This window comes from Dipodomys spectabilis, unplaced genomic scaffold (assembly GCF_019054845.1).
Source record: "Dipodomys spectabilis isolate Male_0828 unplaced genomic scaffold, ASM1905484v1 ptg000018l, whole genome shotgun sequence".
In the NCBI taxonomy this organism is placed as follows: Eukaryota; Metazoa; Chordata; class Mammalia; order Rodentia; family Heteromyidae; genus Dipodomys; species Dipodomys spectabilis.
In genome coordinates this window covers 8,405,055-8,430,269 of record NW_024870695.1, presented here as the reverse complement: position 1 = coordinate 8,430,269, position 25,215 = coordinate 8,405,055, and the positions used below count along the sequence as shown (strand labels likewise).

At 45.4% G+C, this 25,215-nt stretch overlaps 2 protein-coding genes and 1 pseudogene across 5 annotated transcripts in view; all 3 read right to left on the bottom strand.

The window, feature by feature from the left end:
• Positions 1–8,403: 8,403 nt before the first annotated feature.
• On the bottom strand, positions 8,404–22,744 carry Tmem106a (transmembrane protein 106A). Its single transcript, XM_042673845.1, has 8 exons — positions 22,663–22,744; positions 20,928–21,138; positions 19,878–19,941; positions 13,609–13,762; positions 10,784–10,924; positions 10,627–10,670; positions 9,446–9,499; positions 8,404–8,871 (listed from the first exon to the last, which is right to left on the bottom strand). Exons 2-8 carry the CDS (start codon positions 21,136–21,138, stop codon positions 8,751–8,753), a joined length of 789 nt encoding a protein of 262 aa, XP_042529779.1. The 5' UTR covers positions 22,663–22,744; the 3' UTR covers positions 8,404–8,750.
• Positions 11,648–12,085, bottom strand: LOC122103527 (annotated as a pseudogene).
• A 139-nt stretch (positions 22,745–22,883) lies between the features above and the next one.
• Positions 22,884–25,215, bottom strand: part of Nbr1 (NBR1 autophagy cargo receptor) — a 40,866-nt gene continuing 38,534 nt past the window's right edge. For all 4 annotated transcript variants that reach the window (XM_042671072.1, XM_042671083.1, XM_042671076.1 and 1 more), the window contains one exon: positions 22,884–24,546. In XM_042671072.1, coding sequence (XP_042527006.1) covers positions 24,373–24,546 — 174 coding nt within the window. In that variant the 3' untranslated portion in view covers positions 22,884–24,372. The remainder of the gene's footprint in view (positions 24,547–25,215) is intronic.

Here is a 25,215-nt window from a genome sequence, read left to right as displayed (position 1 = left end):
AGAAGCCTCAAGAATACGGAGTGGCCTGCCCAAATTCTCTCAGCTAGCAGGTAACTGGATTAAGTCTGTTTGACACCAAAGCCCAAACTGTGTCTACTACAATGACCACTAGAATTGACAGGCTCTAGAATTAACAGGAAACTTCTCTGATCAAAGAGTTGCTCCCTATGTCCCCAGTGTTGCTTACCTAGGCTCTGCATTTTCTTCTGTCTTTACTCCACACAAACATTTATGGGGTAGGGTTATCAGTGAGGGAAGGGAAGATGGAGATCTGAGGGAAAAGTCATTCTTGAGATCTTGTGGGAAGGAGAGGTTAGTGGGTGCTGCTGGAAATCTCCTGGGAAGTGTGGGAGAACCAAGCCAGAAACAACCAAGGAGACTTTAATTGCAAAATTATCCCTGAGGCCTGCTGAGACTGAGTTGAGGTTAGATGGTGTTGTCTGTCTTCTCAGGACCCTGGAGAGGAAAGTACTTTATAGATTGATAGGCCTTTCCCAGAGCCTGGAGAAGTCTCCCCTCAACAAGGCAGATGGGCCCACCCAGTTGCCCTGGCAGTGGCCACATTGTGAGGTGGTTCTGGCTACAAGCAGTAAAGGGGCTGGGGTACAAGGCTACAGAGTGTCAAGCCAGACATAATGTCTTGACTTCTGCCTGCCTTCACTCTCAGCTGGGGCCTCCCACCTTACCATCATGGCTAGTGCCTACCACTGGGAGGCCCGGCGCCGGCAGATGGCTTTAGACCAGAGAAGATGGCGGCTGATTCAACAACAACAAGAGCAACAAGAGCAGGTGCCCAAGAGGGCCCAGGTCCATCACAGGGCAAGAAGGGAGCAGGAGAGGGATTCAGACTCTTACTGTCTGTTTTAGTTTTAGTTCCTGTATTTTGTGCCTATTAGTGGAACTTAGGGCCTGGACTGTGTCCCTTAGCTTTTTAGCTCAAGGCTGGCACTCTATCACTTGAGCCACATCTCTACTTCTGTCTTTTTCATGATTAATTGAAGATATGAGTCTCTCAGATTTGTCTGCCTGTGCTAGCTTCAAAGTCTGATCCTCAGATCTTAGCTTCCCAAGTAGCTAGAATTACAGGCATGAGCCACCAGCACCTGGCCAGCTCAGGTTTCTTTTGGGCAGTGGTGCTGTTTCAAAGCATTTGCCAGGAATCACTAATTACCCTGAAACTATACTAAAAACTGCTGGCTCTCCTGCTTGAAGTTTTTCTGACAGATAGGTGGGCGACTGAGTAAGGATGTCACTTGCGGGGGTGTGGGGGTTTCTTAACAGGAACCAGAGAGGTGCCCACAGAAGGAACAGGATCCTGAGAACAAATCTCAGCCACCTTACCCCAAGGAAACTCTGTCACCACTTTTGCAACTACAACAGCCAGCTACACTGCCAAAGCCACCCTTACAAAAGCCACTGCCGCAGCCTGAGGTACAGCCATCACTACCTCACCCATCTCAACGTGAGCCAGACCTTTCTGTTCAGTGTGCCTTCAAATACAATCTCCAGAAGGATACCCAAAGGCAAGGACCCCAGCTTGGGTCAGAGGGGACCGATCAAACAGGACAGCCATCCTATTGTACATACAGAGTCCAGGATGGGCCGAACATCCTTCCAGGTCCTGGTGAGTGGGATGCCTAGTAGGTTCAGTGGTGAGGAAAGAAAACCCTTGCTCCCATCCCTACAGCCTAGAATTCCTATGGGCCATCCCACCATTTGATCCTTCCCCACATTCTCAGCCTTTTCTACCTGGGTGGTCACTGCCTGTGGGTGGGTTTGTGCACCAATCTAAGACTGTAAAGATGCCCACCAACTTCTGCATAGTGGGCTGAGGGGTGTCAGCCCCTCTTAAGGGTGAGGGTGGCAAAGGAAGTGAGCATCTAAGTTGCAGGCTATTAATATACACTGAATCCTTTTGCAGTCTGGAACATGAACCTCCAGCATGGCTTCCTGGTTAAGCATCTTCAGGGTGGGTTCAGTCTGTGTCTTGCCCCAGGGAGGGGGCACACCCTTGTCTCTAGACTCTCAAACATAGGGTACAGAGGCTAACCTTACTGTGTTCTACCCTTGGAAATTTTCAAATGAGTGATTTGTGCTTGGTTCTCTCATCAGACCCCATGAAACTATGCCAGCCTCCTTCCAACAAATACAAACGACTCACGGTGAGACAAATACAGAGCTTGAAAGATGGACAGACTGGCTGAGTGAATTTCTGGCTGGGTGCCTTTGCTTGTGCCAGTGTGTGTGTGTGTGTGTGTGTGTGTGTGTGTGTGTGTGTGTGTGTGTGTGTGTGTGTGTGTGTGTGTGATCTACAAGAATTCTTAGCAGGAGTGGGCCAGAAATTATTTCAGTCTTTTTTTTTTTTTTTGCAATTACTAGGCTTTGGAACTCTGGGCCTTATGCTCCCAAGCAAGGGCTGAGACATGCTTCCAGCTGAGTCACTTCTAAGAACTTCATACCTTAGCCTCATAAAAATATCTGAGATCTGGTCACTGGTGGCTCATGCCTGTAATCCTAGCTTCTCAGGAGACTGAGATCTGAGGATTTGAGTTTGAAGCCAGCCCAGGCAGGAAAGTCTCTGAGACTCTTATCTCCAATAAACTACTTAGAAAAAGCCAGAAGTGGTGTTGTGGCCCAACTGGCAGGGTGTTGACCTTGAGCAAAAGAAATTCAGGGGGGGCTGGGAAGGTAGCTCAGTGGTAGAGCGCTTGCCTTGCATGCATGAGGCCCTGGGTTCAATTCCTCAGCACCACATAAGCAAAAAGAAAAAAGCCGGAAGTGGTGCTGTGGCTCAAGTGGTAGAGCGCCAACTTTGAGCTGAAGAGCTGAGGGACAGTGCCCAGGCCCAGAGTTCAGGACCTCCCCCCAAAAAAAAGAAAAAAAAGAAAGAAATTCAGGGACAGTGCCTAGGCCCTGAGTTCAAGCCCCAGGACTGGCACACACACACACACACACACACACACACACACACACACACACACACACACGCGCACACACACACACACACACAATCTGAGTTGTTAGGCACCAGTGGTGGCTCATGTTTGTAATCCTAGCTTCTCAGGAGGCTGAGATCTGATGATTGTGGTTCAAAGCCAGTCAGGACAGATAAATCCAACTAACCAGCAAAAAGCTGGAAGTGGAAGTGTGGCTCATATACTAGAGAATTAGCCTTGAGCAAAAATGCTAAGCAGAGTGTGAAGCCCTGAGTTCAAGCATCAGAACCAGCAAACACATATAAAAGAAAAATCTGGGTAGAACCTGTTTCTAGGGCTAAACATAAATGGAAAGACAGATAAAAAAAGAACCTTAATAAAGGTGATGTTTTCAGGTCTTATCGGGTAAATTAAAAAAAAAAACAAACAAAAAACACAGGGCTCGAAATGTGGCTTAGTGGTAGAGTGCTTGCCTAGCATACATGAAGTCCTGGGTTCCATTCCTTAGTACCACAGAAACAGAAAGAGCTGGAAGTGGCTTAGTGGCTAGAGTGGTAGAGTGCTAGCCCTGAGCAAATGAAGCTCAGGGATAGTGCCCAAGCCCTGAGCTCAAGTCTCAGGACTGGAAAAACAAAACAAAAAAAACCTAGAAACATAGTTATTTATTATCATTATCAGAATGATAATCAGGGGCTGGGAAGGTGACTCAGTGGTAGAGAGCTTGCCTTGCATGCCTGAGGCCCTGGGTTCGATTCTTCAGCACCACATAAGCAAAAAGAAAAAAGCCGGAAGTGGTGCTGTGGCTCAAGTGGTAGAGCGCTAGCCTTGAGCTGAAGAGCTGAGGGACAGTGCCCAGGCCAAGAGTTCAGGCCCCACGACCAGACTCAAAAAAAAAAAAAAAGAATGATGATCAGTTTAGGCTGAGGACAGAACTGCTATAATTCACTTTTTTGTTGTTCCAGTCCTGTGGCTTGAACTCAGAGCATGGGCAATGTCCCTGAACTTTTTTGCTCAAGGTGAGCTTTCTACCACTTGAGCCACAGTTTCATTTTCAGCTTTTTACTGATTAATTGTAGATAAAAGTCTCATAGACTTCCCTACCTTAGCTGGCTTCAAACTATGATCCTCAGACCTTGGAGTTTTGAGTAGCTAGGATCACAGGTGTGAGCCCCCAGCACCTGCTGTATAGTTCATTTTTATTCCTTTACCTCAAAGGGTTGAAAATACTCTAAAACCAGCAGGCCTGGTAACTACTAACTTGTTTTCCTTTTTTGTCTCTCTTCTTTTTCAGTCAACTAATTACATCCAGCAATGGTGATGTAGAGATGGACTTCAGGACCCCAATGCATCACCAGAATACCAATTCACAATCGTACCTTCTCACCACCCAGCAATATCTCCACCACAAAAGCAATCCATGCTCGAAGATCAGGCTAGCTAGAAGCTTAATTGACTTCTGGAAGGAACCAGAACAGTCAGCTTTGAGACTAAGATGAGGGTGGGGCAGGAGGACCCATAGGGTGATGTAGAGAGTGGAAGGCAATCCATGCTTCTTTTTCCTTTTTTTTCTTTTTTGCTGGTACTGGGGTTTGAACTCAGGGCCTTATGTTCTCACTCTTTTTCCTCTCACACCACTTAACACCTATAGTCTAGGGTTGTTGTTTTTGTTTTGTTTTGTTTTTGCTGATTAATTGGAGATATAGTCTCTTGGACTATATCTGCATCTCCTACTACTAGTTTTACTATTCCTACTCGCCTTGTTCAGCAATAATAGGTCTGTTAGCTCATTGTCAGGTCAGGTTTATTTTGTGTGTGTGTGTGTGTGTGTGTGTGTGTGTGTGTGTGTGTGTGTGTGTGTGTTACTTAAGGCCTCCTGCTTTCTTGGCTTTTTCACTCAATTCTGGTACTCTATCATTGGAGCCACACCTCCATTTCCAGTTTTTTTAGTAGGTAGTTGGAGATAAGAGTCTCTCGGATTTGTCTGCTTGCGCTGGCTTTAAATTGTGATCCTTAGTCTCAGCCTCCTGAGTAGGGTTATAAGCAGGAACCAAGAGTGCTTGGCTAGATCAGATATATTGAGCAATACTTGGGTCTTTGCTCCTCTGAGATATGGCCTGAGGGAGAAAGAACTACACCACACCAGAGCAGGCCTGGGATTCACATGTAATTCCTGGCCCATAATAGCTACTCAGATGTTAGATGGTTTATGTGACAGGAAAGGAGAACTTAGAAGGGAGCTGCAGCCTCAGGTATGGGACACCTGACCCTGGGAAGGAGAGAGAGGCTTGCCTATTAAAATCCTCAGGTAAGGGGCTCAAGACTAATCCAATCTACTCAGGAGTCTGAGATCTGAGGATTAAGGTGCAAAGCCATCCTAGAGAAGGAATTTCTGTGAGACTTCAATCTCCAAATAACCACCAAAAGAAAAAAAAAAAAAAAGACAAATGGAGCAGTGGCTTGAGCAGTAGTGCATTAGCCATGAACAAAAAAGCTCAGGGATAGTGCCCAGGCCCTGAGTTCAAGCCCCAGGACTGGCACAAAAAAGTAAAAAAATAAAAATCTTCAGGCCTCTCTTCCCAGGTATCAGCCTTTCCATCCAGCCAGGAGACTTCAAAAGCATAAGGTGAAAGAAAAAGGGGATAGGGCTAAGGGACTGTGGTTGTCAGGCTTCAGTAAGGTACAAGCTCGGGGGATCCTGAGAAAAGCTACCTCAGTGACTCTTTACACCCCAGGTCTGAGAAATCAATGGGTCATTTCATTGTAGCCTAGGGAGCATTATCTTTGGAACTGACTTAAGGATTTCTGTCTCAGTACAGCCCAGGATGTTTCCTGAGGGACACTTCTGGGATGAGGGGAAGAGCACAGACTAGGAATATTAAAGATTGGAAGATAGCTTATAGATGAGTAATATCTCAGTCAGAAAAGCAAGACACATTGTCAGAGGCCTTGACTTAGTCTAAGAATGCTAAGAAACACGGAGAATTGTTTACCAGCTTCTTCTCACTCCCAGGAGACTTTTTTTTTCCTTTGGTCGGTCATGGGGCTTAAACTCTGGGCTTGGGCGCTGCGCTGTCCCTCAGCTCTTCAGTTCAAGGCGAGTACTCTACTGCTTGAGCCACAGCGCCACTTCCAGTTTCCTAGTGGTTTATTGGAGATAAGAGTCTCACAGACTTTGCTGCCCAGCTGGCTTTGAACCTCGATCCTCAGATCTCAGCCTCCTGAGTAGCTAGGATTACAGGTGTGAGCCACCAGTGCTTGTCAACTTTTTTTTCTTAAACACTGCTAAGATATTGAAAACAATATAAGTCATTTGCATTGGGTGATTTATACAAAGCAGCCCTAGCCTGTCTCCCAGCCCCTCAGCTTCTGTGCATTGCTGGCACTACCTTGTTTCTGTTTTTTAATGTATGTATGTATGTATGTATGTTATATGCATGTATATATTTATGTGCCAATCCTGAGGCTTGAAATCAGCCTAGACACTGTCCCTGAGCTTTTATGCTCAAGGGACATTCATTCTACCATTTCAAGCCACAGCTTCAATTAGAGGCAAGAGTCCCCAAGACTTCTTGATTGGGCTGGCTTTGAACCATGATCTTCAGATCTTAGTCTCCTGAGTAGCTTGGATTACATGTATGAGTCACCAGCACCCATATACTACTATATGTTTCTTAAGTTCCATAGGATGAAACCTTAAGAGACAATACAGACTATACCTTCACTCTCTTAGTAGCCCCAGTTAGTCATCTATTTCTATTATGACACCCCTCTCCATCCACCTTACTTCAAAATTCACTTTTCACCATCTGATTGTTTCTCTCATCTGAAGGAGAAAGTCATAGCCACCTTTAGTGAGCAAATAACACTCCTGCTTTGCCTAAGTCCAAAAGTTGCCTCCATGTAGAGCCCAGTGGGAAGTTGGGAGTTGTCTGAGATCTGGCTCCAGGCCTGATGGATGGGCTGCTGCTCAATGTCAAAGCCTTGAAGGGAGCAGGGGCTTCTGGGAGCAGAAGGTGCTGAGCAGGGAGTCCACAGAATTGAGCCCTGCAGCTTTGACTGGATAATGGCAGCTTCATCTTCTACAGGCATTCAGAAGATAGCAGCTGGGCATTTTTGATCTGTGCCTATTCACATGGGATAGGTTGTGGGGCTTAGAAATTCTCTGTTAATAAACACCTTTCATTTTATGTTATTGCCAATCCTGGGCGCTACTCCTGAGATGCTTTTTCTCAAGACTAACTCTACCACTTGTGCCACTGTGCCACTTCCAGCTTTTATCTGTTTATGTGGTACTGAGGAATAGAACCCAGGGCTTCATGCATGCGAAGAAAGCATTCTACCAGTAAGCCACATTCCCAGCTCCAATAAACACCTTTTAAGACAACTGCCTTTGGGCTGGAGATATGGCTAAAGTGATGAGTACCTGCCTAGCAAGTATAAGGCCCTGAGTTCAAATCCTAGTATATAGGGAAAATAAAACAAAAGAACTGCCTTTGACTCTTCCATGTGGACCCAGGTAGCTCCTTTCCTTCCTCTTGTACTTGAGCTCTTTTAGTAATGACATTAGTAACACTATTTTTGTTGGTCATGGTGCTTGAACCCAGGGTCTGGGCACTGTGCCAGAGCTCTTTCTGCTCAAGGCTAGTGCTTCACCACTTTGAGCCACAGTGCCACTTCCGGTTTTCTGGTGGTTACTTGGAGATAAGAGTCACACAGACAGGGCTGGGAAGGTGGCTCAGTGGTAGAGCGCTTGCCTTGCATGCCTGAGGCCCTGGGTTCAATTCCCCAGCACCACATAAGCAGAAAGAAAAAAGCCGGAAGTGGCACTATGGCTTAAGTGGTAGAGTGCTAGCCTTGAGCTGAAGAGCTGAGGGACAGCGCCCAGGCCCAAAATTCAGGCCCCACGACCGCACCCAAAAAATAAAAATAAAAAAAAATAAAATAAAGAGTTGCACAGACTTTCCTTCCTGGGCTGGCTTTGAACTTTGAACCTCAGATCTCATCCTCCTAATTAGCTAGAACTACAGCATGAGCCATAAGCACCTGGCTTGGTAATACCATTCTTTATTTTTTTAAAAATTTTTTTTGGGTCCGGTCTTGGGGCCTGAACTCTGGGCCTGGGCGCTGTCCCTCAGCTCTTCAGCTCAAGGCTAGCACTTTACCACTTGAGCCACAGCGCCACTTCTGGCTTTTTTCTTTTTGCTTATGTGGTGCTGGGGAATCGAACCCAGGGCCTCAGGCATGCAAGGCAAGCACTCTACCACTGAGCCACCTTTCCAGCCCCAGGTAATACCATTCTTTAGAGAGGAGGTTTTTTTGGATGGAGAATAGCTATCTTCCAGGGACCCATCTCATTACCTGGGAAGAACAGAGTTTTGGCCAATCTTACTGTGATAAGTTACCAGACAGAAGAGAGTCATTCCCATCATTTTGTCACCTGACTCTGAAGCAGAGAGACACAACACTGGATGTCCCCAAAGTCATTTTCTTATTACTGGGTGAAGAACCTGAGTGAAGAAGCCAGATGGCACTGGGCAACCAGCATGCTCAGCCACAATGTGAGGTCAGATTTTCCTTTAGACATACCAAGATCGGATCTGATGCTCACACAGAAAATAATTCATAGAAAATGAAGGACTGAGTGTGTTTGCAAGTGTGATGTTAACATTATAGAAAGCAACTTGTGCTAAGGGTGTGGCAGGGCCTGGGCATGATAAAGCAGGACTTTCCTTTGGCAAAGTCCTTCTTTGGGCACCACAGTTGACAGTCATGGACCAGGCTTGCAGGTACCTGGAGTCCAGGGACCACAGGCAGTTAGGGTGTGTGAGGGATTAGCAGATGGGGCACTGATGTGTCATCTCGGCAGTCCACATATTCATAGCTCTGGAACATCCGCTGCTCTGAATGGCACAGGTAGGAGCAGGTCAGCGAGCCCCTGGAGAGGAAGCAGGCCTTGTTGCCAAGTTGAGGAGGAAAAGGACAGCTCTGGTCTTGTTCTGGTGTCTGGGGGGGGGGGGGGGGGGGGGGGGGGGGGGGAAGGGAGGGGCAATGTTGCTTCCCTGCTCTGCCAAGAGCCTTGGGATGACTGCTTCATGAATGCTAGCAGTTTTCAGATAGCCTTGGGACTCTCACACCAATCCAGCCAGGTGAGACCAGAGAGGCCTGGACTTGTTATTCCCCAGACCCAATTAAGATTCACATATTTAGCTGGGCACCGGTGCCTATAATCCTGGTTACTCAGGAGGCTGAGATCTGAGGATCACAATTTGAAGCCATTCCAGGCAAGAATGGTTATGAGACTCTAATTAACTAGCAAAAAGCCAGGAGTGGAGGTATGGCTGGAGTGGTATATAGTACCCAGGCCCTGAGTACAAGCTCCCAATACTGGCACCAAAAATTAAAATTAAAAAATCATGTAGTTGGCTTCAGTGACTCTTTCTCCCCCATGAGACAGACCAGAGGTGAGAATTGAGAAGTGGGAGGATATCACAGCTCTATACTCTACTTACTGGATATGTAAAAGCACATGGTGGACTTTAATTTTCAGCCAGGTACATATTTTGCTGAGAAAGAGAAAAAGGGAACATGGAGGCACATTTCACAGTAAACAGCCTGTCAGAAATCCCAAAGAAGCCGGGCGCTGGTGGCTCACGCCTGTAATCCTAGCTACTCAGGAGGCTGAGATCTGAGGATCGCGGTTCAAAGCCAGCCCGGGCAGGAGAGACCGTGAGACTCCTATCTCCAATAAACTACCAGAAAACCGGAAGTGGCGCTGTAGCTCAAGTGGTAGAGCGCTCGCCTTGAGCTGAAGAGCTGAGGGACAGCGCCCAAGCCCAGAGTTCAAGCCCCACGACTGACAAAAAAAAAAAAAAAAAAAAAGAAATCCCAAAGAAGCCGGGCACAAGTAGCTCATGCCTGTAATTGTAGCTACTCTGGAGGCTGAGATCTAAGGATCAGGTAGGAAAGTCCATGAGACTCTTATCTCCGGTAAACTACTCACAAAACCGGAAGTGGTGCTGTGGCTCAAGTGGTAGAGCACTGGCCTTGAGCTGAAGAGCTGAGGGACAGGGCCCAGACCCAGAGGACAGAGGGAGGCGGGGGGGAGGCGAAGACATCCCAAAGAAGACCAACAGGTCTCAGTTTCCTTGCCTTCTATGATTTCACTCTTTTTTTTTTGTCGGCCTGAACTCTGGGCCTGGGCACTGTCCCTCAGCTCTTCAGTTGAAAGCTAGTGCTCTACCACTTGAGCCTTAGCCCCACTTCTGGCGTTTTCTGTTATGTGGTGCTGAGGAATCGAACCCAGAACCTCATGCATGCAAGGCAAGCACTCTACCACTGAGCCACCTCCCAAGCTCCCATGATTTCACTCCTATGCCTTCCCTCTTCCTCTAAGGTAAGGTGCTAGTCACCAGGCTGCACTATCATCTGCCTACCCCTACTTGCTAGACCCTCCTTCAGTAGAAAACAAGACATTCTTCTTCCTCAATGATTAGGCCCAAGAGCCCAAGATCATATATTGTAAAGATTAACCATATTTTAGCCTGTTTTCATTCTAATCTACATTCAACAGCTGGGAACACTCTCGACTTTGCACATTGCAGTTCTAACCTCAAGGGGGCAGGCCAAACGTGGGTTGTAGAATTTGCTAGACAACCAGGAAACCTGGTGGAATTGATGAATGGATACTTACTATGTGCTCTCATCCTTAATCCTGCTGGCTACTGTGTAAAATATCTGTCAACCAAATGGACACAGAGTTAGTACTAACTTCAGGATCTCTCTCTTCCCACCATCACCACACATCTACACACACTGGGACAGGTCTGGCCAAGAAGGCAGTCACTTACCTGTTCACTTGCCAAAGGGCCAACATGCAGGAAGAGGCTGTAGGAGACCTGTCCAACTATGAGGGACAGGTGCAGAACTTCGATGGTCAGCTGAGTCACAGTGATAGGGTAGTAGTTAGTGTTGGAGATGTTCAAGACATTCTGGAAATGAAGACAAGGAAAGAGAGGAGTGAGGGTTGCCTTCCTAGGAGAAGCCAAACAGTTGATGAATCTTGACTAGTCTAATCTAGTCTAATCTCCATCCTACCACAATGGACTTTAAAGTGCAGAGGACTAAGTACAGGGAAGCTTTTTCAAGGCCTCTTCATTTTATTTATTTGGTTTAACTTCTTGTTGTTGTTGTTGTTCTGATCCTAGGGCTTGAACTCAGTGCCTAGGCATACCTATAACCCTAGTTACTCAAGAGGCTGAGATCTGGGGATCATGGTTCAAAGCCAGTCTGGGTAGGAAAGTCTGTGAGATTCTTATCTCCAATAAATCAACAGAAAACCAGAAATGTTGCTGTGGCTCAAGTGGTAGAATGCTAGCCTTGAGTTGAAGAGCCCAGGAACAGCATCCAGGCCCAGAGTTCAAGCCACATGACTAACAAAAGAAAGAAAAAGAAAGAAAGAAAGAAAGAAAGAATGAAAGAAAGAAAGAAAGAGAGAAAGAAAGAAAGAAAGAAAGAGAGAAAGAAAGAAAGAAAGAAAGAAAGAAAGAAAGAAAGAAAGAAAGAAAGAAAGAAAGAAAGAAAGAAAGAAAAGGAAGGAAAGAAAGAGAAAAAGATGCTCTCCAATTTTTCTTCTGTGCCTTCTTCCTTCCTAACATCCCTCCAGGGGAGTTCCATAAGCTGTGGAAGAGGAATCTGAGGATAGTGAAAGGGGATCATGATTTCTCCAAAGTCCTCTGAAACAACCAAATCTTTCTGGCTCCAGTTGAGAATCTTTTGGTTGAAAAGAGATTTAGCTCTTCAAGTCCCCCATGTACATCTCGGGGAGCTTGTATCTTCTTTCATTGTTTGGTCTGTGCTTCACTAGTCCTGGCTGGCTTTGAGGGGGCTTCCACTTCCATAGTCACCTTTTCTGTCTGTGCAAGCCAGATCTGCTGTTGGAGTTTTCTGCAAGTCTCCCTGGACAAAGCAAATGTTGGCATCGGCACTGGATGCTCACTTTTTCAGGTGACACCTGTGATGCCTTCGTCTATCACAGTCCCACCACCTGGTGCTTCAGTAGGTAGAGGCTCCTAGTTCCAAACCTGCCGGTGCTTGCCCAGCTTCTTCAGCTTCATTCAGGGCTGGTTGTTATTTCCTCCCAGGGAACCCATAATTGCAGAGAGGCTCACTCTTTCCCAGGTGCTGGTGGCTCAGCCTGTAATCCTAACTACTCAGGAGGCTGAGATCTAAGGATTGCAGTTGGAAGCCAGCCAGGGCAGGAAAGTCCCTGAGACTCTTATCTCCAATTAACAGAGCTGAAAGTTCAACTGTGTCTCAAGTGGTAGAGCACTCATCTTGAGCACAAAAGCTCAAGGACAACACCCACACCAGAGCTCAAACCCTAGGACTGACACACATTCACACACAAAGGTATGGCATGGTAGTGAATCCCTGTGATCTCAGCTACCCAAAGACCAGTCTAGGCAACCAAGCAAGTTAAGGTTCTCAAAAGCAATGAAAGTGTCAAGCTAGGCATGGGTGGCTCATGCCTGTAATCCTAGGGAGGCTGAGATCTGAGGATCGAGGTTCAATGCCAGCCCTGGCAGGAAAGTCCCTTAGATTATTTCCAATTAACCACCAGAAAACTGGAGGTGGTGCTGTGGCTCAAAGTGGTAGAGTGCTAGTGTTGAGCACAAGAGCTCAGGGACAGTTCCCAGGCCCTAAGTTCAAGCTCCATGATCAGAAAAAAAAAAAAAAAAATTAAGAAAAAAATAACAAGCTGGGGTGATTCACACCTAAGTAATCCTAAGTACTCAGGAGCTGGGTCAATGACCAGGAATCTTTTTTCACTCTTCATTGTAAATCCCAGGTTGGGAAAGCCAGAATGCTTTTTTTATTTGTCAGTCGTGGGGTCTGAACTCTGGGTCTGGGTGCTGTCTCTCAGCTTTGCAGCTCAAGGCGAGCGCCCTACTGCTTGAGCCACAGCGCCACTTCTGGCTTTTTCAGCTTTATGTGGTGCTAAGGAATCGAACCCAGGGCCTCATGCATGCAAGGCAAGCACTCTACCACTGAGCCATCTTCCCAGCCCCACACCCCCCCTTTTTTTTTTTTTTGTCAATCATGGGGTTTGACTCTGGGCCTGGGTAGTGTCCTTCAGCTCTTTAGCTCAAGGCTAACACCCAACCACTTGAGCCACAGCACCACTTCCAGCTTTTTCTGCTTATGTGGTGCTGAGGAATGGAACCCAGCGTCTCATGCATGCATGGCAAGCACTCTACCACTGAGCTACCTTCCCAGCCCCCAGAATGCTTTGTAATAGCAGCACTGAGTCTGAATTCACCCTCAAAACACCCAATGAAGACAAGGCAGCTGGGTTCATGGTTTGAAGCTAGCCCAGTCAGTAAAGTCCCAGAAAGTCTTCTATCCAATTAACCACTAAAAATACTGTAAGTGGACCTGTGGCCCAAATGGTAGAGCACTAGCCTTAACTGAAAAAGCTAAGGGACAGTGCCCAGGCCCTGAGTTCAAGACCCAGTATTGATGCATATATATATATATATATATGTATATACACACATATATACATATATATGTATATACATATGTATATGTATATGTATATATGTGTGTGTGTGTGTGTGTATATATATATATATATATATGAACAAATGCTACAGGGAACATGGGTACCCACTGTCATGTTGACTTGGATATTTTCTTCATCAAAGGCCACCATAGAGGAGTTGAGGCCTGCAGGCTCCACATCAACAGACCGGGGAAACAGGAAAAAGATGATGAAGGAGGAGGTCACCAGGCATATGAGCATAGTCAGGAACACAAAGAGCTTCCTGTGGGAACGCATGGAGGAAGAGAGGAATGTGAACACCCAGGAAAGATGGAGAGATCTTTACATACTTTTCTCTAGATACAAAGTTCTCCCATATATATCCACCCCACAATTGCATGTTTAGCTTCTTAGCTGTGGTCCAGTATGGGTGGGAGCACAGGATTGGCTGGTAGACACTTCCATTTCCAGCTCTGACCTCATTGACCTAGTAATGCTGAGAAGCCCATGTAATCTCTCCAAGCCTTATTTTATTTATTTATGCTGGACGTGGGGCTTGAACTCAGGGCGTGGGCATTATCCTTGACGTCTTTTTGCTTAAGGTTAGGACTCTACCACTTTGAGCCACAGTGCTATATTCAGGTGTGTGTGTGTGTGTGTGTGTGTGTGTGTGTGTGTGTGTGTGTGTGTGTGTGTGTGTGTGTGTGTGTGTGTGTTTTAAAATGTTTAATTGGAAATAAGTGTCTCTGGGACTTTTCAACCCAGGCTAGCTTTGAACCGCAATCCTAAGATCTCAGCCTCCCCCAGTAAGCTAGTTTTAGAACTAGACTGAATAAAGCACACTACACACTTCCAGGAAAGTAAGGTTTAATGTCAGAGAGACTGACAGGCTGTTTCCATCAGGACACAGCAGCTAAGGGGGTAATTATAGGGGAGTGAACCTGTAGGAATGAGGTGGGGAGTAAACCTATAGGAACAAGGAAGTGGGAGTCTGCACTGTGTAAGGAAAATTGATGGTAAGGGAGTGAGCAGGAAATTGACTGTGAGGTAGTTGGTGTTAGTGGTCAGGCTATGTCAGGGACCCTGAGATGCAGACAGCCTGGTGGAACCTCAGCAGCCAAAATGTCAGCCACCACAGGATGACTTCACCACAGCCAACAGCTAGGATTATAGCATGAGCCATCAATGCCTGGCAGTTTCTCTTTTTTAGATGGAGATAGTTATACTTACCTCATAGAATTTGCAATGGGCTAAAGCATGAAAAAATAGTAGGAAAACAGTGCTCCTAGTTCATAGTTAAGAACTCAATGGATAGCTGGATGCTGGTAGCTCATACCTGTAATCCTAGCTACTCAGGAGGCTGAGATCTGAGGATCACGGTTCAAAGCCAGCCCCAGCAGGAAAGTCTGTGAGACTCTTATCTCCAAAAAACCACTCAAAAATCAGAAGTGGCGCTGTGGCTCAAGCGGTAGAGCACTCACCTAGAGCTGAAGAGCGCAGGGACAGTGCCCAAGCCCAGAGTTCAAGCCCCACGACCAACAAAACAAAAAAAAAGAGACAAAGGGCACATGGTCTCCCTGATATGTGGATGCTAAAGCCAAAATGCAAGAAGATATGACAAAGTAAACAGGACTTGAGAAACAAAGGACAGCCACTCATTTTGTCATATCATTACTAAATGACTCCATGTTCTTTTTTTTTTTTTTTGGGTCCGGTTGTGGGGCCTGAACTCTGGGCCTGGACGCTGTCCCTCAGCTCTTCAGCTCAAGGCTAGCACTCTACCACTTGAGCCACAGCGCCACTTCCGGCTTTTTTCTTTTTGCTTATGTGGTACTGAGGAATCGAACCCAGGGCCTCGAGCATGCAAGGCAAGTGCTCTACCATGAGCCACCTTCCCAGCCCCATGACTCCATGTTCTTGACCATATATATGGTAGATATATGCACACAACAGAGGGAAGACAGGAGGAGGATACAGAATAAGTGGGAAATGGAACAACCTACAACAAAAGGACCCATCAGCTTCACTGGACATAGAAGAAAAAGAACTAAGCAACCAAAGACAGCAATGGGAAGAGAAGAATGAGAGGGAAAGAGGGAACAGCCTACACTAAGCAAAAAGAAAAGAAATGTAAGCATCCCTTGATGTGGAAAAAATAATTTGTATTGTAAAAGCTCAGAGAATTCACAAACTGTATAGACCATGATAATGACAATGTGCCTTGTGAAGGTTAAAATGTGTTTATGACTTTAACTAAGTATCACTATTCCACAATACTGTGAAATATGTGAAATTTATGTAATCACCTAATCTCAATTTTTAAAAAAAGGGGAGAGAAAAGGGATGGGTTAGGAGCAATGGGTGACAATGTTGTCAGACACCTTGTATTCATATACTGTTTTGTAGAATAGGAACTTCTTTCTACAACTACTTAAAGATAATAATAAATAATGCCACTTAAAAAGAATGTTCCCGGCTGGAAAGGTGGCTTAGTGGTAGAACGCTTGCCTTGCATGCATGAGGCCCTGGGTTCGATTCCTCAGCACCACATAAGCAAAAAGAAAAAAGCCGGAAGTGGTGCTGTGGCTCAAGTGGTAGAGTGCTAGCCTTGAGCTGAAGAGCGGAGGGACAGCGCTCAGGCCCAGAGTTCAGGCCCCAGGACTGGACCCCCCCCAAAAAAAGAATGTTCCCTAAAATAACTTTTTCCAGCTAAATAATGTCTTTCCACAACTTCTCTACTCTGGAAAAGCAGCCAGCAGACAAGAGAAGCAAGAAGGACTAATGGCTGTGGAATTTTCTGAATGTGAATGATAAAGAATGCAAATCTTTGTCATTGAGAAATGAAGTTACTTTGAAAAATGTCTAAAAAAATTATTTGCTGGTCCTGGGGCTTGAACTCAGGGCCTTGGTGCTGTTCTTGAACTTTTGGGTTCAAATCTAGCGCTCTGCCACTTGACCACATTTTTACTTCTGGGGTGTGTGTGTGTGTGTGTATGTGTGTAACTGAAGAGTCCCATGAATTTGTCTGCATAAGGCTGGCTTTGAACTGAGATCTTTAGAACTCAGCTTCCTGTGTAGTTAGGATTACAGGTGTGAGCTACCTGTGCCAGGCTACACATGAGTGTTCTGAATTGTAATAATTAATCAAATTTGATATTCAGAACAGGCTACTATCCCTCTATCTAATTATAAGCAAAACTAGGTGCTGGTGGCTCATGCCTGTAATCTTTTCTACTCAGGAGGCTAAAATCTGAGGATTGTGGTTCAAAGCCAGCCAGGGAAGACAAATCTGAGACTTTATCTCCAATTAACAATCAAAAGGCAGAAGTGGAGTTGTGATTTAAGTGGTAGGGGTTCAGCCTTGTGTGAAAAAAAAATCTAAGCAAGAGCACAAGGCTCTAAGTTCAAGCCCTCCATAGAAGCACAAAATAACCACAGAACCTCAGATACGCCCAGTTACTCAGGAAGTGGAAGCAGGAGGGTGTTGACTTGGATGCCAGCCCAGACAAAGCTAGCATGAGACCTTATCCCCTAGAAACAAAATGAAAACAGAGTTGGAGGAGTGGCTCAAGTACTCAAGTACTTGCCTAGCATTCTCCAAGCAGTGGGTTTAATCCCAGCACTGAAAAACAAGCTATATATACAAAATCAGAGCTATTCACTAGAGTCAGTACTTTGTTAGTATCTCCTGAGGAACACTGCTAGTTTCTAATTTTAGTGCAATGTTTGGGGAAGCTGAGTGGTGGCTCTCAAACTATGCTGAGACCCTTGAAGTTGAAAAGATCCATGTCACATGGACCTGGATCACATACAAGATCCTCAGCTGCATCTGAGGTTCCCAGTAGTTTCCAGATAGGAAACAGCTGGCTTTCTATCCCTACTGGAAAGAAAACAAGCTGTTCTAAACTACCATAATAAGGGAAAAATAACTTCCCCAAGTAACTGCAGCTAGGACCCTGTGCTCTGTCCTGGTAGGATTTGGAGAGGCAGGAGGGAGTTCCTTTCTGTCTTGGAGAGGGAGCCATGCTTCTTGGAAGCAGTGATGGTCTGGGAGGGTTATCAAGTGACCTAAAGAGATAATTATTTTGTCTGATGCTGCTTTTTTTTTTTAAAGTTTGATTTTATTTTGCTTAACACATAATTGTACATGTTTATAAGGTATAATATGATGTCTCAGTATATACATATAGTGTGATAATTACCCTATCTATGACATTTATCTCTTTCTTCCTTCAATCCTTCCTTATTCCTCCTTGTGTTTTTCTTGTGCCAGTACTGGGGTTTGAATTTAGGGCCTCTCACTCTTGCTGAAGGCTAGAACCCTTCCACTTGAGTACACCTCCACTACAGGCTTCTTGCTGGTTAATTAGAGATAAGAATGTCATAGACTTTTTGAATGGGCTGGCTTCAAATTATGATCCCCCCAGAGCTCAGCTTCCTGAGTAGCTAGGATTACAGGTGTGAGCCACCAGTGCCAAGCATTTATTGATTGATTGTAGGTCGTGGGGCTTTAACTTAGGGCCTGGGCACTGTCCCTGAGCTTTTGTTCTCAAGGCTAGTGCTCTACCACTCTCTCTGAGCCTCAGCTCCACATCTGGTTTTCTGGCGGTTAATTGGAGATAAGAATCTCATGACTTTCCTGCCCAGGCTGGCAGGAGTAGCTAGGATTACTGGCATGAGCCACCATTTCTTTTAATGGTGCTAAGAATTGAACCCAGGGCCTCATGAATGCTTGAAAAATAATCTTACTGCTGACCTAAAACCCCAGCTCCTGACCACATTTTTTTTTCTTCCTGGTCCTGGGGTTTGAACCCTGGGCCTGGGTGCTGACTCTGTGCTTCTTTTACTCAAGGATAGCGCTCTACCATTTGAGCCATAGTACCACGTCCATCTTTTTCTGAGTAGTTTATTGGAAGTAAGACTCTCATAGACTTTTCTGCCTGGACTGACTTCAAACCACTTTTCTTAGATCTCAGCCTCCTGAGTAGTTAGGATTACTGGTACCTGTCTATTATCTTTTTTTTTTTTTTTTTTTTTTTGAGAGAGAGAGTGGGTGTTTGAGACAGGGTCTCACTAGGCTGGCCTCAAACTCAATCCTCCTGCCTCTGCTTACCAAGTTCTGGGATTCCAAGTACTGTATATATCACTATGTCCAGCAACACTACTATTCTTTTTCTTTTTGGTCAGTTGTGGGGCTTGAACTCTGGGCCTGGGAGCTGTCCCTGAGCTCTTCAGCTCAAGGCTAGCACTCTACCACTTGAGTCACAGCGCCACTTCCAGTTTTCTGGTGGTTTATAGATGATGAGTCTCATGGATGTTCCTGCCTGGGCTGGCTTTGAACCATGATTTTCAGATCTCAGTTTCCTGAGTAGTTAGGATACAGGTGTGAGCTATCATCACCTGGCTCCAGCACTATCATTCTTTTTTTGTTTGTTTTGGTTTTTTCTTTTTTGGTATTGGGGATTGAACCCAGGATGTTGCATTTGCTAGGCAAGTGCTTTGCCACTTGGCTACATCCCAGCCCTAGCACTATCATTCTTTTTTTTTTTTTTTTTTTGGGGGGGGGGGTCTGGTCATGGGGCCTGAACTCTGGGCCTGGGCGCTGTCCCTCAGCTCTTCAGCTCCAGGCTAGCGCTCTACCACTTGAGCCATAGGACCACTTATGGCTTTTTTCTTTTTGCTTATATGGTGCTGAGGAATCGAAACCAGGGCCTCATGCATGCAAGGCAAGCGCTCTACCACTGAGCCACCTTCCCAGCCCCAAGCACTATCATTCTTTTTTTTTTTTTTTTTGCTGGTTGTGGAACTTGAACTCTGGGCCTGGGCACTGTTCTGAGCTCTTCAGCTCAAGGCTAGCACTCTACCACTTGAGCCATAGCACCCACTTCAAGCTTTTTCTGTGTATGTGGTGCTGAGGAATTGAACCCAGGGCCTCATGCATGCAAGGCAAGCACTCTACCAATGAGCCACCTTCCCAGCCCCAGCACTATCATTCTTAAACCAGGAAAATCCTTAGAAACAAAGAGCTGGTTATGTTTGAACCCAGCAAAGCTCAGGTTTTTTTTTGTTTTTGTTTTTTTTGTTTTGGGTCTGGTGGTGGGGTCTGAACTCTGGGCCTGGGCGCTATCCCTCAGCTCTTCAGCTCAAGGCTAGCGCTCTACTTCTTGAGCCACAGCACCACTTCCGGCTTTTTTCTTTTTGCTTATGTGGTGCTGAGGAATCGAACCCAGGGCCTCATGCATGCAAGGCAATCGCTCTACCACTGAGCCACCTTCCCAGCCCCAAAGCTCAGGGTTTTTATAGAATAAATTAGAAAGGATCCAAACACAGCACACACACTAGTAACATGACCACCAAGGGTGATAGTCTGTGGAGATGAAGGAAGAATTGTGGCTCACGTGCGCCTGGGTTTCAGCCTTTTGTCCCCATAGGGGATGAGAGCCACCAGCTGCTTCTCCAGCTCTGTAGAGAGAAAGAGGGTGAGAGGAGGATCAAGAAGTGTCCATGACAAATGTTTCTTGTGCTAGCCTCACAGAAGCACCTCTCCATATAGAAACATACTACTTCTATCCTAGAACGGGTCTGGGAATACTGGGCTGTGCTATGAGTTAGTAGCTTTGACCGAGAATAGAAATGAGGTTTCCATTACCAAGTCTGAAGAATATATGGAAATCCCTAGCAAATCAGATACCCCCAGCTTATTTGAAGAGATAATTTGTAACTTTTTTTTTTTTTTTTTTTGGTCTGGTCGTGGGGCCTGAACTCTGGGCCTGGGCGCTGTCCCTCAGCTCTTCAGCTCAAGGCTAGTGCTCTACCACTTGAGCCACAGCGCCACTTGCGGCTTTTTTCTTTTTTCTTATGTGGTGCTGAGGAATCGAACCCAGGGCCTCATGCATGCAAGGCAAGCGCTCTACCACTAAGCCACCTTCCCAGCCCCAATTTGTAACTTCTTGAATCCTAAAACAGACTGTTGCTTGAGGAGCAGAGTGACTTTGACTAGGTATCCTCCCTCTAATGGCTGGAGAATAAGTCAGTAGCACTGTGTGTGTGTACATATTTATATGTTTTCAGAGAGTCCTATGATAGCATCTCCTTGGCCAGTTTTTTTTTGTTGTTGTTGTTGTTGTTGGTTTTGGGCCTGAACTCTGGACCTGGGCACTGTCCCTCAGCTCTTCAGTTCAACCCTAGCACTCTACCACTTGAGCCACAGCACCATTTCTGTTTTTTTCTGCTTATGTGATGCTGAGGAATTGAACCCAGGGCCTCATGCATGCAAGACAAGCACTCTACCACCGAGCCACCTTCCCCGCCCTCCCTGACCAGTTTTTGACTGGGAGATCACAAACTGGAAGCAGATTCAACTATTCTAGGAGATTCAGGGGCTAAACCTTGGCTAGTTGGTCAAGAGCTCTTTGTGGATTTAGGCCCTGCAATCTTGGGCCACTTACCTCGGGGGATCTCCCCACTGCCTTGGCAAGTAGGACAAGTAACAAAGCTGGTACTAGCTGTGCATTCATTAGGCATATAGGAACAAAAAGTCTTGCTGTTATTCATGCTTGAGTAGCTGATAGCCTTGCTGTCAATGGCTGGGTTCTGGGGCAGGACAGTGTTGCTTTCATCTTCCTGCTGAGAGTCCAGCTGGGAAATTGACCCACCCATCTGTTGAGAGACAGGAATTTTTCACTGATAGGAGCAAAGTTCATTGCTAACATTATTAGAATGGATGCTAGATATAATTCTGACATATATATATATGTGTGTGTGTGCGTGTGTATATATATGTATATATATCACAGCCACTAGCACCTGGCTCACTTCTTTTTTGGTAGTTTAAGTTTCATGGGCTTTCCTGTCCATGCTGGCAATCCTCAGATTTCAGTCTCTTGAGTAGCTAGGATTACAGGTGTGAGCCACCATTAATAATTCTGATTTTGCTGGGCGCCGGTGGCTCATGCCTATAATACTAGCTTCTCAGGAGGCTGAGATCTGAGGATCGCAGTTCAAAGCTAGTCCGGGCAGGAAAGTCCATGAGACTCTTATCTCCAATAAACCACTAGAAAACTAGAAGTGGCGCTGTGGCTCAAGCGGTAGAGTGCTAGCCTTGAGCTGAAGAGCTGAGGGACAGAGCCCAGACTCAGAGTTCAAAAATCTGATTTTAAGTTCTCAAGATTTGCAAGAAGCTCTACCACAATGTAAGCAAGCTGAAGCCCAACAAGCTTGGTGTGTGTGGATGTGTGACACACAAGACCAGATATGAAATCTCAATGCATTTCACTATTGAAAGAGACAAAATGCTCTATAAAAGAGAAAAGCAGAAGTTATTTCAATTTAGGGGATTTCCATAAGTGAATGCAGAGCACTAGTAACTTTCTCTGATAAAGTTGCTGAGCTGACATTCCTTTAAAGGAAGGAAGCTGGAAAGGGCTGAGACAGGAGACAGGACAGACCCAGAGGGCCTTTTATCCTTAATCTGGTGATTATTCTGAAGAGATCTCTCAGAACACTAGGACAGAAATGCCTGAGATCTGCATACTGGTGTGGAAAGCTTTGGTTCCTGGCCCTGGGTAGTACTGAGGTAACAGGAAGGTAGGATTTGTTTTAAGCAAGGAGAAAGGAGAGCACCCATCTAGGTAGGGCTAAAGACTGTTTTCCTGAGTGGAAGCAAATAGTTCCTCAGGCAGAATTGAAAGGCCTGAGGGTGGCTGTGGTCATGTCAAGGTCTGTCTGTCCATTAAAAATGAGTAAATCTGCACTTTTTCTCCAAAAGACCCAAGGAGTGGCAGAATGAGGTAGGCAGGTCGAGGCACACAGATTGATCTTCCTGGGCTAAACTAAAGGGAGCCAGGGGCTCTGATCCGGGATGCCTGGCTCATTTCAGCTGCAAGCCAAGTTTTCTAGAATGCCTCTAAAAAAATGTAGGGATGGAGGTGGGAGGTGGAGGAGCAATCAGCCCCCTACAGCAGAGTCTTGGGGGAGTGGCTATGCGGCGTTGCAGCCGTGGATCGGAGAGGGGATCAGGTCCCTAGCTTCCTGGGAGGACCAAGCTGCTTCCTGCTCTAGTTGGGAGGTGTGTCAGCCAGTGTGCATGGGACTTCAAACTCCATCAGACACAGAGGCTGGAGTTGGATACCTGTGTGTGCCAGTGTTGGAAGAGGAAGCCCAAAATGTCTCTCAGGTTCTTACCTCCGAAAGGGAAAGGAAGAGAGTCGACGCAGGACGGCCTTCCTCAAGGCGGACAGAAACGGCTGCTCGCGGATGGAACCGAAAGTGCGGCAGTAGGCGGGAGCTTTGACAGAGTGCTTTGGGAAGCTCCGCCCCAGCGCCCCCGCCCCGCCCCTGAACTCCGCAAAGGTCACCCGAGGTCACAGACACTTCTTCCCAAAGGACCACCTTAGTCCAGGTAGGGGTTTCAAAGGTCATTTATTTCACCATTCTTTAAGTGGTTATGTACAGGTACTACGGGGAGGACGACACAGTTGGTCAAAACCGGGCCCGTTTGAAATCAACCCCATTATCCACACCCTGGCTTCATGAAGCCCCGATTAAAAAACGTCGTAAATAATGAACAGCCCGGTTGACTTGCGGTCTGAATTCTGGTTTATTTAAGTAGCATTCGAGAGTTATACTGTAAATAAACATTATGACTAATTAAAATCGCCATTCATTATAAATACCGACCAGGTTAAATAATACTATTTTAACTATCTTTTCCCCTCCAGCTGGAGTTTTGCTTTTTTTTTTTTTAACCTTTTCTGAAAGCCACTTTCATGAATAAAAAGTTTAATTTTCTGTTACCTTTTCCCTTACCAATGAGCCCAACACTTCCTTTCTGCAAATAGAAGCAACTGAGCTCCTAGAAGCAACTCCTTCCACTCAATTCTCTAGGGCTAATCCAAAACTTATCCGTGAGTTGGCCCCCATCGAAGTTGTTCAAGCAGCAGCTACACTTCTAGGGCTAGATGTCTCTCTGAATGGATTCCAAACATTCAATAAGTCAACAGCATTTCCTGTGCCACACTTCTGAACATTAACATAAGAGCCAGCTTGCATTTCTGGTTTCTATTTCCCCCACTCTACTATAAAATAAGATCTTCCCTGACATTTAGAAAACAGGTGACTATTAAATTCCTCTTTCCCTTTATGTAATACTTTTTTTTCCTCTATAAGATCAGCAAAATATTTCATACTACCTAAACTTTTTGTCCTTAAATAAAAGAAAAATATATGCAAAATTACTACAAGACACTGCTCAACAGGTGCATACTGTCTCAGACTTTTGAGATTCTTGCAAGGTAGATACTGATATGCACCAATGAAGTCTCTAGGAAACAAGGTGCTCTTACAAAGTCCTGCAGGAAAATGACTTTCTTCTTGAGAAAGAGAGTGGCAATATTTCTGTCTTGCTCTGGTGTCTTTTCAATGACATATGCCTATGAGGATTGGGGTTGGTTACAGAAATTATGAAAATTCTTAAACATAACTTCCAAGGCTAATTTCTAAAAAAAAAAACAAAACACCTGACGTTTAATAGATATCTCATTAAAAACATCCACATGAACCAACAAAGAATACTCAACTTCAATACAAGTGGAAAACAATGGTCCTACAGAAAGTCAAAGTTACACTCCTCAATGCACTGAGAAAGGAGTTTTATCCAAATTGATTGAAAAACTGTCTTCCTACTACTCACCCAATTCCTAAAGTGAAAATTTAGGTTGTGGTCTTTGATTTGCTCCAAAAAATACTATAACTGGTAGTGTCTTGATAATTCAGTGATGGGTTCTATATAGATTATTCAGATTAAAAAATAATCAAGGGTCTCTACTCCATCCCCCAATAACAAATAAAAATCATCTCTAAGCAGCAGGCAGTTATTTAATGCAAGGTCACTCCTCAGTAGCGTTGGCTGTACCAGTCATTATTGTTGACTTGAAGGAGTTCTGTCACAACTTGCAGGATGTTGTAATTATGTTTCTTCAGCAGCCTTAGATTCAACTGCCTGTCACAGAATCCCATTTCAAAGAGATGGGCCATCAGAGCTGCTGTCTGGTCTTCAGAAACTATTGGCTGGGCAAAGATAGGAAGACATTTCATGAATGATCTTTTTTTTTTTTTTTTTTGCCAGTGGGGCTTGAACTCAGGACCTGGACACTGTCCCTCAGCTTTTTTTTGCTCACCACTTGAGCCACAGCGCCACTTCTGGCTTTTTCTGTGTATGTGGTACTGAGGAAGTGAACCCAAGGCTTCATGCATGCTAGGCAAGCACTCTATCACAACCACATTCTCAGCCCATGAATGATTAATCTTACAAATCTTTTTTTTTTTTTTTCTTGCCCAACCTGGGGCTTGAACTCACCGGTGCTGTCTTTGAGCTTCTGTGCTCAAGGCTAGTGATCTACTACTTTGAGCCATAGTTCTACTTTTGGCTTTTTATGGTTAATTGGAGATAAGTTTCACAGACTTACCTGCCTAGGCTGGTTTTGAACCTTGATCCTCAAATCTAGCCTCCTGAGAGTATCTAGGATTACAGGCCTGAGCCACTAGTACCTGACTCTACCTTACAAATGTTTACAGTCTTGTCATACATACTAGTCTTTCTAATTAAAAATGCTAGCCAGGTGTAATCCTAGTTACTCAGGAAGCTGAGATCTAAGGATTGTGGTTCAAAGCCAGCCCAGGCATAAAAATCCATGAGACTCTCATCTCCAATAAACTACTTAAAAAGCTGGAAGTGGC